The following is a 14,096-nucleotide window of genomic DNA, read 5'->3' on the forward strand; positions in this document are numbered from 1 at the left end:
CAACTTCCTGATCTCAGGGGATGGGTTCTCAGTTGAGAGAAGTTCCCAACATTGAGGGAGCTAGGACACATTTGAAGCCTCCTCATGCAAAACAGCAATGTTACAAATGTGCGAGTAGCAACTCACCTATTTGGGTCCATAGGAATCTCAACAGGGCAGAAAAATGTTTCCTATGAATGGGGACTACAATTTATTTAACATTGAAACATAGAAGTTCATTGCATTTAACACATTTGGTTGTGTAATTAATGAACAATTCTTACCTCGCTGGGATTCCATAATAGGTAGAGAATCTAAAGAATCCATTCTGGAACCAAAAGTGTCGTAGGATAGCATATTCATAGATAATGAATACACTGATGGCAGAGTCACCGAAGGAATACTATTAGTTGTAACTTGGGATGATGGCACTAAGACAGAACTGGGACAAGGAATACTGGAAGGCATACTAGAAGAAATACTTCCTGTAAGATTCATGGGCTTCTGCAATTAAAGGAGTAAAACAAATCAGTTTTAATCATGGCACAAAATAAAAATGTAGTTAAAGAAAGAACGTGCACTGATATATTGCTTATGTACAACTCAATGCATTTCACAGCCAATAGATTATTTTTGAAACATAGCCACAGTTAGTTACATAAATATCACAGCTAATTCCACATGTCACGAGCCAGTGAACTGCAAATCAATGATCAAACAACCTGTTTTTTTTTGTACATACGAACATACGCATTAGGAGCAGGAGGCCACTCGGTCCTTCGAGTCTGTTCTACCATTCAACAAGACCATGGCTGATCTGATTGTTGCATCAACTTTATGACTCGTGTTGGTTGTGAGATGGCTGTTGGCCAGGAGAACCCGTCCGGCTCTTCTTCCAATAATGACATGAGGTGTATATCTTCATTTAGCCAGGCAGACTGCACATTGGTTTAAAACTTCAACCAAAAGACTGTGCTTCCAATCATGTAGCACACCCTCAGTTCTGCGCTAAGTGGTTGTTGTTTGCTGGACCCAAACTCACAATGTTCCCACTCAGGAGGCAAATATAAAATCAACGGAGCAAAACTAACATTTTGTATACATTTTTGACTCCATGAACATTAAGTTAATGGAAATCCCCCCCCCCCCCGGTCCCTCAAATTAAAAGTTATCTCAGTGGATTGGATGGCTGGTTTGTGATGCAGAGTGATGCTAGCAATTCTCATATTGGCTGCGGTTATCCACAAAGACCTTGGGCGCGATTCTCCCAGACAGGGAGAAATCGTAAGGCTGGCGTCAAAACCGGGCGGGTTTGACGCCAGCCTCCCCCTCCCCGACCGGGAACCGATTCTGGTCCCCGGTCGGGGCTAGTATGCCGCGGCCGTGAACTCCGGCATCGCGGGCTTAACGAATTTCGTTAAGCCCGCTTGCCCGAGTTTGCGCCGGCTGACGCGTCACATGACGTCAGCCGCGCATGCGCGGATTGGAAGACTCCAACCCGCGCATGCGCGGATGACGTCATCGCGCATTTGCGCGAAACCCGCACATGCGCGGGCCGGGATGCCCCTCAGCCGCCCCGCGAAGTGATACAGCGGGGCGGCGGAAGGACAAAGAGTGCGCGGGAATCGGACCCGCTGGTACTGCCGTGCCAATCGGTGCCATGGTTGCCAAGATCGGGACTTTACGGCCGTTTTTACGAACGGCCAGACCAGGTGTGTTTGCCGTTCGTAAAAACAAACGTAAAGGGCTTGGAATTCGGCCCATCGGCCAGCTGAGAATCGCTGCTGGCCGTAAAAAAACGGCGGCAGCGATTCGTGTCGGGAGTTGGGCGTGGGGGGGGGGGGGAGAGAATAGCGTGAGGGCGTCGGACTAGCGTGGCCGTAAAAAATTACGACCCCCGCTATTCTCCACACCGTCATGAGTGTGGAGAATTGCGCCCCTTGCCTTCTCAACCTTGTCCCAAGTGCGGTGACCTTCAGGTTAAAATCACCACCAGTCAGCTCTCTCCCAAATGGGGGGGAAGCAACCTGCAGTCCCCGAGGACTTTCATTTCACTTCACCACCTAAATTAAGCTTGGCCAACCAATTTGTCACCTACATGTGATACCAGATTCTGTACTCCAAACAATATATCAGAAAGCAGAAACAGGTGGATTAAATCAAATTATTTCTTAAAGTCCTAAAATAATGGAATTATAAACCACTGACCCAGCATTGTTCGTTATGCAAGGAAAATGTTTCTAATTTCACACAAATTTTAAGAAAATATTCTCCAATTTCATTCAAATTTTAATTTTACCCCAAAATAACTTTTTAAATAATCAATTATTCTAGATACATTTAGAACAGGGGTGGGCAAACTACGGCCCACCAAGATCAAGTCATTAAAAAAAAACATTTTTTTATTTTAAGGTTAATGGAGGGGGGGGGGGGGGGGGGGGGGGCTGTTGGGTTACTAGTATAGGGTGGATACATTGACTTGAGTAGGGTGATCATTGCTCGGCACAACATGTGTTTCATGTGAAGTTTCTACTTTAAAATATTAATTAATAAAAATTAATTGCTTTTTTTTTCTTTAAAACCTTTTATTTTGGCTATTTTAAATATTAATTATTTTACTTAATATACTATGCGGCCCTTTAAAATTGTGAATTTCTGAATGTCGCCCTTGCACTGAAAAGTTTGCCCACCCTTGATTTAGAATATCCACATTTATTTGAAAATCACCATGCTCCTTATATTGGATGTTGTTTTTCTCACAATAATGTCCCCTGGAGCTGGTGGCATATTGCAGAGGAGAAGTTTAGTAAACTTGCCTTTAGAGAGATGGCTACAAAGAACAGTGAAGAATAATCAAAATAACCAAGTCACCTCAACCACCATCAATTAAGACAACACTGGGGCAGGAGGATAAGTTGTTTACAAGGGGCCAATTATGGAACATTTCCATCAGGGCAGCTACTAATTTTCCCCATTTCTCAACAAAAAGTGTGTTACGTAAAGCATGGGAGACTGGAAAATGCAAGCAGCAAGATGAAATTTCTCCAATTCAGAGTGCCAGTGTACTGTAATATAATTATTACAGTGCCAGTGTACTGTTATATAATTATTACAGTGCCAGTGTACTGTTATATAATTCAATCGCTCTGATATTCATCAGGCCTGAAAGTGCCGTAACAAATGCAGAGGCTCCAATAGGACATCAGTAAAAGTGCATCTTCAACTACAAAAATGTTAATTAATCTTCTACCAAGCGTGTAATTGCTCTTCATGAGACTTTACTATGGCAATTAAGTAACTTTAGCTGCGTATCAATCTGGTTTTGGACACTGATGCCTGGAGTTTCCTCTTCATTAAGGCCAGAGACAGGGGCAATTTGGGTGCAAACAGCAGCAACAAATTATATTCAGATAGCACCTTTAACATAATTTTAAAGTCCCAAGGCACTTCACAGGAGCATTATGCAACGAAATATGACAAACGAGGCACAAGTGAAACCCAGATTAACGATGGTAGAATTATGCGCACAGGTGAGTTACACGGACAATCGAAACAAGTTCAAGTCTCCACACCTTTTTTTAAAAAAAAACAGACATGCATCAAGATCTACAAAACTAGTCCAATCCCAACCCTCGGATACAAACGTCTTCCAATTGCGCTTCTTCAGAGGATCCCTTCACTTTGTAACCAGACTTTCATCACACAAAGCAGAAAGAAAGTAATGAGTCAGGTGTCTTATTGCAAATTTTTGAATTGTTTTTTTAAAAAACCTGGACCATGTTTTTTTTAAAAGATGCATTTTTATGTCACATTGAAAAAGTTAGCATCATAGAATACCTACAGCGCAAAAGGAGACCCTTTGGCCCATCAAATCTGCACTGGTCCCCTGAAAGAGTACCCTACACAGACCCACTTCTCCGCCCCATCTCCGTAACCCCACCTAACCGTTGGGAGAGTAAGGGGCAATTTAACATGGCCGATTCACTTAACCTACACATCCTTGAACATCTGCTGATCTCGGGTTCTGATATATGCTGTACCTAATTGCGCATGGATGGTTAAATGAATTGAAAATTACATTTTGACACCTGGAGAAATATGTGGTGTGGGTTCCATGCTTTACCCAAGCCGATTGTCAACGTTAATTTATGCCCATTCCAGGTTTCGGCTTAAACTAGGATATTTTGCTGCAACTTGACACCGACAAAACAAATGAAATGTTGAATGCGTTATCTGGGTTGCACCCACAGAGAAAGCCACAGCCACAAAATGAGTAGACCGACAGGAAAGCAACCAAAATATATTTAAAACAAATAAAAACTGGCAGCTGAAGCAAGGATAGATTCTGCAAAACTGTGGAAATGTTTTTCTTTCTCCTCCCCCTCTTCAGAAGATGAAGAATGTGGGATGAAATGACAGCAGTCTAGAACTGGAACCTCTAGCCAAACAAAAAAAAAAAATCATTCATCGCATGTGTGTGTAGCTCAAAGGCACATGTCGATTGATTTATTTTTTTTGGCCATGTCACACCAAGTCCAAATCTGTCCCCAAATAATTAACAGCCGAGCATATTTCCAATTACTGGATAGCAACCAGAAAGATGAACAGCAGGGCCAAGTCAGCTCACTTCAGCCCAAGGGGTGCAGAGATCAATTGTAGCGCCCTGTGCACACAAATCAACAATTTAAAATCTTGCAGTGCTCTGCTCTTTCAAGCACATAATTTCTGGTTCGAAAATGATTAACTGTAATAAACAAAGGTTGGAGGCGTCAGGGACAGCACGGTAGCACAAGTGGATAGCACTGCGGCTTCACAGCTCCAGGGACCCAGATTCGATTCCCAGCTTGGGTCACTATCTGTGCGGAGTCTGCACGTTCTCCCCCATGTCTGCGTGGGTTTCCTCTGGGTGCTCCGGTTTCCTCCCACAGTCCAAAGACGTGCAGGTTAAGAGGATTGGCCATGCTAAATTGCCCTTAATGTCCAAAAAGGTTAGATGGGGTTATTGGGTTACGGGGATAGGGTGGAAGTGAGGGCTGAATGTGGGTCGATGCAGACTCGATGGGCCGAATGTCCTCCTTCTGCACTGTATGTTCTATGTTCAGCACAAAAGAAAACCATTTAATTGTACAGAGGACCAAACAGATCAGACTTGCACGGCTCTGCACACCTTCAGGAGTTACAACTTATGACTTAGATTAAAATTGTGTTTATTGTCACAATCGTAGAATTTACAGTGCTGAAGGAGGCCATTCAACCCATCGAGTCCGCACCGGCCCTTGGAAAGAGCACCCACCCAAGCCCACCCACCTAACCACTTTGGACACTAAGGGGCAATTTAGCAAGCCCAATCCACCTCACCCGCACATCTTTAGACTGTGGGAGGAAACCGGAGCACCCAGAGGAAAACCATGCAGTCACAGGGAGAATGTGCAGACTCCGCACAGACAGTAAACCTGGGACCCTGGAGCTGTGAAGTAACTATGCTAACCACTGTGCTACCGTGCTGATCGTTAGGGCATTTATAGTAACGATCGTTTGCCAACCACCCAGTATTCTCAAATGTTATTCGCAAACGAGACGCACGAGGAGTTCAGAGTTTTGCTTTACCATCGGAGTTTCTTCCACTGTGGACATAGAATCTAGTAGCTCGTCCAGATCATCTCCTATTTTGTCACCATCAGATAAGTCTAAACATGACTCGGGAACTGAAAAGGGCACTTCTCCTCCGTTCACCAGTGTGGCAGTGGGAAGACTGGTTTTCTCTGATCGTTGTACAGTGGGTGATGTAGAATTAGAAACAACTGGAGTTGGGGCTGAATCGCATGCTGCTTGAGGGACTTCAACCGATGGGATGGATGAAGAAACAGAAGGTTCCAAACTGAATCCTGGGAAATCTACAACAAAAGATGGTGATAATGTCAAACTGACTACTCTTACCTCTTGGGCAAAAAAAATTAAGCAAGATTTAATCTTAGAAACGATGTTTACAAATTTTGATATAATAATATTCAGAATAATCTTTATTATTGTCACAAGTAGGCTTAGATTAACACTGCAATTAAGTTACGGTGACAATCCCCTAGTCGCCACATTCCGGTGCCTGTTCGGGTACACGGAGGGAGAATTCAGAATGTCTAATTCACCTAACAGCACGTCTTTCAGGGCTTGTGGGAGGAAACCGGAACGACCGGAGGAAACCCATGCAGACACGGGGAGAACATGCAGACTCTGCACAGACAGTGATACAAGCCGGGAATCGAACCTGGGTCCCTGCCGCTGAGAAACAACAGTGCTAACCACTATGCTACCGTGCGGCTCATATAGAAAGGTTATGGCACAGAAAGAGGCCATTCAGCCCATTGTGTCTGCGCGGGTTAAAGAAAAGGAACTAGCCGCTCATTTTAATCCTACTTTCCAGCATCTGTCCTTGCAGTTTACAGCGTTTCAGGGGCAGATCCAGGGACCTTTTAAACGAGTCGAGCATTTCAGCCTCGACCACCAATTTCAGGCAGGAAATTCCAAACGCCCACCACCCTCTGGGTGATAAAGCCTTTCCTCATAGCCCCTCTAATCCTTTTCCATTCACCGTAAATCTACGCCCCCTGATAACTGACCTCTTAGCCCAGGGAAACAAGTTTTATCCGCCTACCCTGCCTAGGCCCCTTATAATTTTGTACACCTCAATTAAGAAAAACAACCCCAGCCTACCCAACACCAAAAGGGAAACATTATCAAAAGGACATACAGTAGTCCCCCGTTATACCGCGCTCCGCAATACGCGTTCGCGATATACGGCGGGGGGGGGCTTATGGACCCCGACTGTCAGCTTCCCTCTCCGGATCAAAGTGAGGCGGCCGCTGAAGTTGACACTGCCGGCTGATTGGAGGGAGATTCAGTGAGAGAGGAGCAGCTCACACAGCGTCCGGAAGTGGATAGTGCAGAGCTACAGCTGCCTCAACCCTGCACAGCAGACAGGTTCTTTAAACCAGTGGCGGTCAGAACATATTTTTGAACGGCAATCCTTTCCTCCAGTTTGGTGAAACCCACCAGAGTTCCTGGTAAGTTTCTGTGGGTTTCCCTCTGGAATAACTCCCAGCCTCATTCTGTGGCAATCAGAGAGCTTGTTTTAATTAGATCCACGATGGGGGTTTAAAATTTATTTAAAAATCTATGCATGCGCTTTCCATTGTGAGTGTTTGGGGGTCTGACCTCTCCCCCCACCCCCCGTAGACTCACAATGGGAAGCGCATGCATTGATTTTTAAATAAATTTTAAACCCCCATCGTTGATATCCGCGGCTCGGATGCAACGCGGGTGGCTGTCTTGGACCCCAACACCCGCATTATAACGGGGGACTACTGTATTATGAAACTTCAGCCACCATTGTCTAACAACCTATACACGTAATGCACTTTTAGAGGACAGTTTTATCTAACCACCTTGGGACATAAGTCTCTCATCACCGGGAAAGCAATCAAATAAAAATAGCAGACCTCTGCAGGTTTGGCTGCAAGAATAAAAAAATGATAAAAGTTTACTTTACCTATTTCAATATCTTCAACAGAATCCAAATCATTGGTGGGCTGCGGAGAAAAAACAATTTTTGCATAATAATACAGAAACCAAGAGCAGTGGTGCATATTAAATGACCAGGGCACGTTTCAACATTGGCAGATGATATGAAGACAGACTGGAGGGTTCAACTGGGACGGGGGTGTTAGAGGATTGGGGATCAGAGGGAAGAGGTCAAAGAGTCATCAGGATGAGAGACAAGGGGGGGGGGGGGGGGGGGGTCAGGAAAGATTTGAAGTGCAAGGAGAAGAGGGTCCAAGTGGAGACAGCTGCATAGTTATTCAGGAGTTAGACCTGACTTTAATCAACCTAATATTTCCTGGTGACCAGGATAGAACAGTCCCGAACAGAGTTGGAGAATCCCGGGAGCAGCAAATTCAACTTCTCAGCCAATTCCCACTGAGTCCCAGGTTGGGATTGCCAAGAGATTTTATTGTGCGTTGCATCATCCAGGTACATCGGGTCGCTGGAAGATTTGGGCCAATGATTTTGCAACTAACATTTTCTTCATTCCTATTTTGTCCAGCTCCTATTTTGGAGCTTGCTGTGTTACAAAATATCCTTTAAACATGAGGCAAGAGCTGGGACAGGTTAATCACACAACCAGGGAGTAGGTGTGACACAGTAATGTAGTTCACACAGTCTTAAAGGTACCCATTTCCCCTGAATCATTTTAAGAAGGACATGGATTTCTAAATCCATTTGAACATCACAAAAATTGAGCATTTAAATTATTTTTCTGAATTCCCTCAAGCAACTGTTTAAATAAGTATACCCACTTGATTAATCAGCAGGTTTATGGGTGGCATAGTAGCACAGTGGTTAGCACAGTTGGGTCCCAGGTTCGATTCCCGGCTTGGGTCACTGTCTGTGAGGAGTCTGCATATTCTTCCCATGTCTGCGTGGGTTTCCTCCGGGTGCTCCGGTTTCCTCCCACAGTCCAAAGATGTGCAGGTTAGGTGGATTGGCCATGATAAATTGCCCTTAGGTCCAAAAAGGTTAGGTGGGGTTATTGGGATACAGGGATAGGGTGGAGGTGTGGCCTTGGTGCTCTTTCCAAAGGTCGATGCAGACTTGATGGGTCGCATAGCCTCCTTCTGCACTGTAAATTCTATGAATAGAATTAATTTCCCGTCTCATTTGCTATCTTTCCATGTCCAGCAGAACAGGGAGACAAACTGGTGTTGGACATTTATCAATTGCTTCTATACCAGTACCCCTTCTGATCTTACAGGAAAGCTGCAATAAAATGCTTAACATAAATCAGGAAATACAGAAATATTTTATGCAATCTTGAGGCCATGAGCATTTTTGCACCAAATGTATTTCATTGCCAGACACTTTTAGAAACAGGCATTCATTTAAATGCACAGATAAAAAAATAATGCTCCTGTGAAATGCCTGAAGTGTTTCATTGTGTTGAAGCCTCCATATGTCAGGCAGCGCGGTAGCATTCTGGATAGCACAATCGCTTCACAGCTCCAGGGTCCCAGGTTCCATTCCGGCTTGGGTCACTGTCTGTGCAGAGTCTGCACATCCTCCCCGTGTGTGCGTGGGTTTCCTCCGGGTGCTCCGGTTTCCTCCCACAGTCCAAAGATGTGCAGGTTAGGTGGATTGGCCATGATAAACTGCCCTTAGTGTCCAAAATTGCACTTAGTGTTGGGTGGGGTTACTGGGTTATGGGGGTGGGGTGGAGGTGTTGACCTTGGGTAGGGTGCTCTTTCCAGGTGCCGGTGCAGACTCGATGGGCCGAATGGCCTCCTTCTGCACTGTAAATTCTATCATCTATATTGAACACGCAAAACAAGAAATTCCTGATTTAGTATTGACTTGTTGAATTTAAAGGGAGGCGCTCTGCAATGTGTGTTTACTTTAATTACCAATGCAGCAGATGTCATAGTAAGGAACTAACACTTTTATCACAGATTGTATTTCAAATCAGCAAGAAAAAGTTTTATTTATTAATTTATTAGGAAGGAATAGTCCTCTACTGCCTGTTAAACAAAATTTACTTTCAATGTTACAAAGAAAGTGAGATACCAACAAAGTCCATTCTTGTCACGAGACTCCTGCACGAGCATTTTAAATTCCCCATTATTTCCAAAGGAAAATCATTGGAGAATGTAAATTTTGAATTCTAATGAAGGAGCGACTGCCAAAACTTGATGAAATGCTCACGGATATTGAATACAGTATAGAATACTTAAAACATGCTAACAAGAAGGTCCTTACTTTATTGGAAGATTCAGCAGAAGATACGGAACTGACAGCAACTACTGGGTTCAAGGGAGGCTAAAAGAGAGGGGCAAACATTCAATTAAACAACAGTACAAAGGCGACAAATTAAACTTTAAGTATTAACTCATAGCAAAGAATGATGTACTCACTTGAGCTCTAACATACGCTTTGCGAATTTTCAATCCTAACTTCTGAGCCAGCTCCTGGGTTAATTTTATTACATCGTCATCCTGAAACGTATAAAATTTTAGCATAACTCTCAATTTGTCCCCTTTTGGACAACTAACAGCCGACAAAAGATAAAATGAAGGCACTCTGAAAGCCAAGGCGCAGTCACAATCTTCAATCAGCCAATGCAGATGAAGTTCTTATTAATAACAGAAAATTGTTTCGGCTATTGTTTGGCACAAGAGCTTTTCTAGGGCTCTGCAGTTTTGGGAAAAGAACAAAAACCGGCTTGGATTCAAACAGCACGCAGAAAACTTCCTCTTCCTCCCTGCAATTGGAGGAAGTCGAACACACCTGTTGGCCACCAGATTAAATTTTTTCACACAATTACTATCTAAACTGTGTCCTTCATTCATTCTGGACCCTACATCTCTTTTGATAGTGAACGTTGGGAGTTGGGAGGTAACAATTTAGAAACAAGAGAACGCTGAAATCAGATTTAAAAAGGGATGAGTAACAACGTGATCGAGCTTTCAATAAAGTGAGAATAGCAGTGCGGGTGTACCTACACCTCAGGGACTGCAGTGGCTCAAGAAGACAGCTCACCACCAGGTGTGTGTGTGTGATGGCACATCCCACCTGGATTGGATTGGATTTGTTTATTGTCACGTGTACCGAGGTACAGTGAAAAGTATTTTTTTGCAAGCAGCTCAACAGATCATTCAGTACATGGGAAGAAAAGGGAATTAAACAAAATTGAAGAAATACATAATAGGGCAACATAAGATATACAATGTAACTACATAAGCATTGGCATCGGATGAAGCATACAGGGTGTAGTGTTAATGAGGTCAGTCAATAAGAGGGTCATTTAGGAGTCTGGTAACAGCGGGGAAGAAGCTGTTTTTGAGTCTGTTCGTGCGTGTTCTCAGACTTCTGCATCTCCTGCCCAGTGGAAGAAGTTGGAAAAGAGAGTAAGCCGGGTGGGAGGGATGTTTGATTATGCTGCCCGCTTTCCCCCGGCAGCGGGAGGTGTAGATGGAGTCCATGGATGGGAGGCAGATTTGTGTGATGGACTGGGCGGTATTCACGACTCTCTGAAGTTCCTTGCGGTCCTGGGCCGAGCAGTTGCCATACCAGGCTGTGATGCAGCCCGATAGGATGCTTTCTATGGTGCATCTGTAAAAGTTGGTAAGAGTTAACGTGGACATGCCGAATTTCCTTAGTTTCCTGAGGAAGTATAGGCGCTGTTGTGCTTTCTTGGTGATAGCGTCGACGCGAGTGGATCAGGACAGATTTTTGGTGATGTGCACCCCATGGAATTTGAAACTGCTAACCATCTCCACCCACAGATACAACAGCCATGACTGGGATGAAAAATCACCGTGTGTTGAATAGCAGAAATAAAATCGACATTCCAGCAAATGCAGTGCAGCAACGCTGGGCCACAGTTTCACATCATTTTGAAATATAATTGCACTCAGGTTGCTAATATAAAGCACTACTACCAAAACTATCATTGATACTTAGTAGGAGATGATCACTTTTCTGATAAAACTACAATTTATCAGTGGTTGCCACTTTTCTTTATAAAGATTATGAGCAGCAGGCCCGACTTAGGGAAATTGCAAATTATATTCAAAAATACATTTCAGAAGTGCTCACTGTACAGCAGGCTTCTCCAAGATGTGGCCCACAAAGCTCCTCCATATGAAATCAATGAAATGAAATGAAAATCGCTTATTGTCACAAGTAGGCTTCAAATGACGTTGCTGTGAAAAGCCCCTAGTCGCAACATTCCGGCGCCTGTTTGGGACGGCTGGTATGGGAATTGAACCGTGCTGCTGGCCTGCCATGGTGTGCTTTAAAAGCCAGCTATTTAGCCCCGTGCTAAACTAGTCCCCAGAGGCAGTTTTCCAAATTCCCATTGACCAGCTGCATTTCAATGCAAGATTCTGCTTGGAGCTGCTCCTCCATGAAGATGTCTTACAACACCAGGTTAAAGTACAACAGGTTTTCTTGGAATCACTAGCTTTCGGAGCACTGCTCCTTCATCGGGTCACCACTCATCTGATGAAGGAGCTGCGCTCCGAAAGCTAGCAATTCCAAACAAACATGTTGGACTTTAACCTGGTGTTGTAAGACTTCTTACTGTGCTCACCCCAGTCCAATGCCGGCATCTCCATAACATGGCCTCCAATAAGAGGCTGTTTCTCTCTCACACTTGCTGCCGACAGACTGGCCAGTGAGTGTATCATCAGTAAATGAGGTAGAGAAACAAGTCACTGATTGGTGGAGGAACAAACAGTGTGCTGAAGGTTGGTTTACAAGAGGAGCGAGGGTACATCAGGGCTGGAGGCTAGGGAGCCCAACTATTTTGGGGCTGGAGCCCGAGGTCCAAGCGCGGCAGGGCTGGAGCCCGGTGACCAGAGCTGCGGAGCTAGGAGGGGCAAAGTTGAATCGCACCCAAGGAAGTTGAAGTTCTGTCATTTTGGAGGGACCAGGGAGGAAACAATAACTGAGTGGGTGTGTGGGAGTGAGCAAACGGTACTGAGTGAGCGAGCGACAGAATGGCAGTGAGTGGGTGTGTGTGTGTGTGTGAGACGGAGTGATAGTGTGTAGAGGAGTGAGTGACAGGGTGAATGGATGGGGTGTTAAGACTGCCTTACACCCAGTCTTAGTTTTCTCACTCATTCTCACCAGCACACACTAACACATGCGCACGCACAGACTCCCACCCACATAAAATGACCCTCCAAAATTCTGGTCATTTTAAATATTTTTAACAGCAGTTTATTACTTTGACATTGATTTACATTTGTTCAGCAATTGTTTCTTTCCTTAAAACCAAAACTATATATTTTTTAATTCAGTTTAGTGCTGTTCCAAAACTTATCTTTCGAAATATGCTTGTGAGTGAGAAAAACATGCAAATATAGTCCCCGAGCAAAAAGGTTGGTCAAGCCTGCTGTCAGCAATAAGAGGTTGGAAATACAATCTTTTCTGAATAATGGTTGTCGAGTAGATGTAACTGCCGTTGCGCTTACCTGCGGCACAGCTAGCGAACACTTTGCAACAACTTCATAGGCATCTTTATGCCTTCCTAACTCTTTTAGAGATTTTCCCTTTCGATAGAGTGCTCTGTAGTTGTTATGATTCAACTCCAAAGCTTTGTCACAATCATCTAATACCTCGTTATAGTGACCCTAAAGTAACAAGAGAGCAGCAAAGATTAGAAACATTATTCAAGATAATGACAGTCACAATTAGCTTCAGAATTCAAGAACTTAATGGCGTAAATAAGTGGTGGCAAAAACATTATTCAGGGCGGCACGTGGCACAGTGGTTAGCATTGCTGCCTACGGCACGGAGGACCCAGGTTCGAATCCCGGCTCTGGGTCACTGTCCGTGCGGAGTTTGCACATTCTCCCCGTGTCTGCGTGGGTTTCACCCCCACAACCTAAAAATGTGCAGGGTAGGTGGATTGGCCACGCTAAATTGCCCCTTAATTGGAAAAAAAATAATAATTGGGTACTCTTAAGTTTATTTAAAAAAAAAGAAAAAAAACATTATTCAGGTGATCTCCGCAGAAGGTGTGCATGCAAGGTGAGAACAAGACCAGATTCATTTAGGTTATCAAAGTGTTTGCACGTTCTCCCCGTGTCTGCGTGGGTCTCACCCCCACAACCCAAAAGATGCACAGGGTAGGTAGACTGGTCACACCAAATTGCCCCTTAATTAGAAAAAAAGAATTGGGTACTCCAAAAATTAAAAAAATAATCAAAATGAAAGAGTATTCCCAGGAAACGGTATCCATCTTAATCCCCAGATAATTTTGACGCAAAATGACATAGATTGCCAGTCACAAAGGGCGATTAAAAAGTCTAAATTCTTGTCATTATACTTCATCTGAAACAATTAGTAACCACGTTGCTCAATGTATATTAGACCCATGTTGCTGTGTTGTTTAATCTTACCAGATTCGGGGACCTCCGGTCGGCGAGCGGAGCGGTCGCACAGAAGGGGGCTCCTGCGGGTCAACGAGGTCGGGGCCTTCTTTCAGGGGGTCTCCGCAGCGGGAGGGGGGGGGGGGGGGGGGGGAAGAGTCAAACCCCCGCGAAATTGGTGGCAGGGGAACC

General features: G+C 44.4%; 1 protein-coding gene across 5 annotated transcripts in view; it reads right to left on the minus strand.

Moving 5' to 3' along the window:
- zc3h7a (zinc finger CCCH-type containing 7A) overlaps nt 1–14,096 on the minus strand; it is a 115,691-nt gene that overhangs the window by 40,055 nt on the left and 61,540 nt on the right. For all 5 annotated transcript variants that reach the window (XM_038819672.1, XM_038819668.1, XM_038819669.1 and 2 more), the window contains exons 5-10: nt 13,005–13,163; nt 9,939–10,019; nt 9,784–9,843; nt 7,523–7,562; nt 5,587–5,873; nt 264–483 (exon numbers count right to left, since the gene is read on the minus strand). In XM_038819672.1, the coding sequence (XP_038675600.1) occupies nt 264–483; nt 5,587–5,873; nt 7,523–7,562; nt 9,784–9,843; nt 9,939–10,019; nt 13,005–13,163 (847 nt within the window). The remainder of the gene's footprint in view (nt 1–263; nt 484–5,586; nt 5,874–7,522; nt 7,563–9,783; nt 9,844–9,938; nt 10,020–13,004; nt 13,164–14,096) is intronic.

Source organism: Scyliorhinus canicula, chromosome 15 (assembly GCF_902713615.1).
Source record: "Scyliorhinus canicula chromosome 15, sScyCan1.1, whole genome shotgun sequence".
Classification (NCBI taxonomy): Eukaryota; Metazoa; Chordata; class Chondrichthyes; order Carcharhiniformes; family Scyliorhinidae; genus Scyliorhinus; species Scyliorhinus canicula.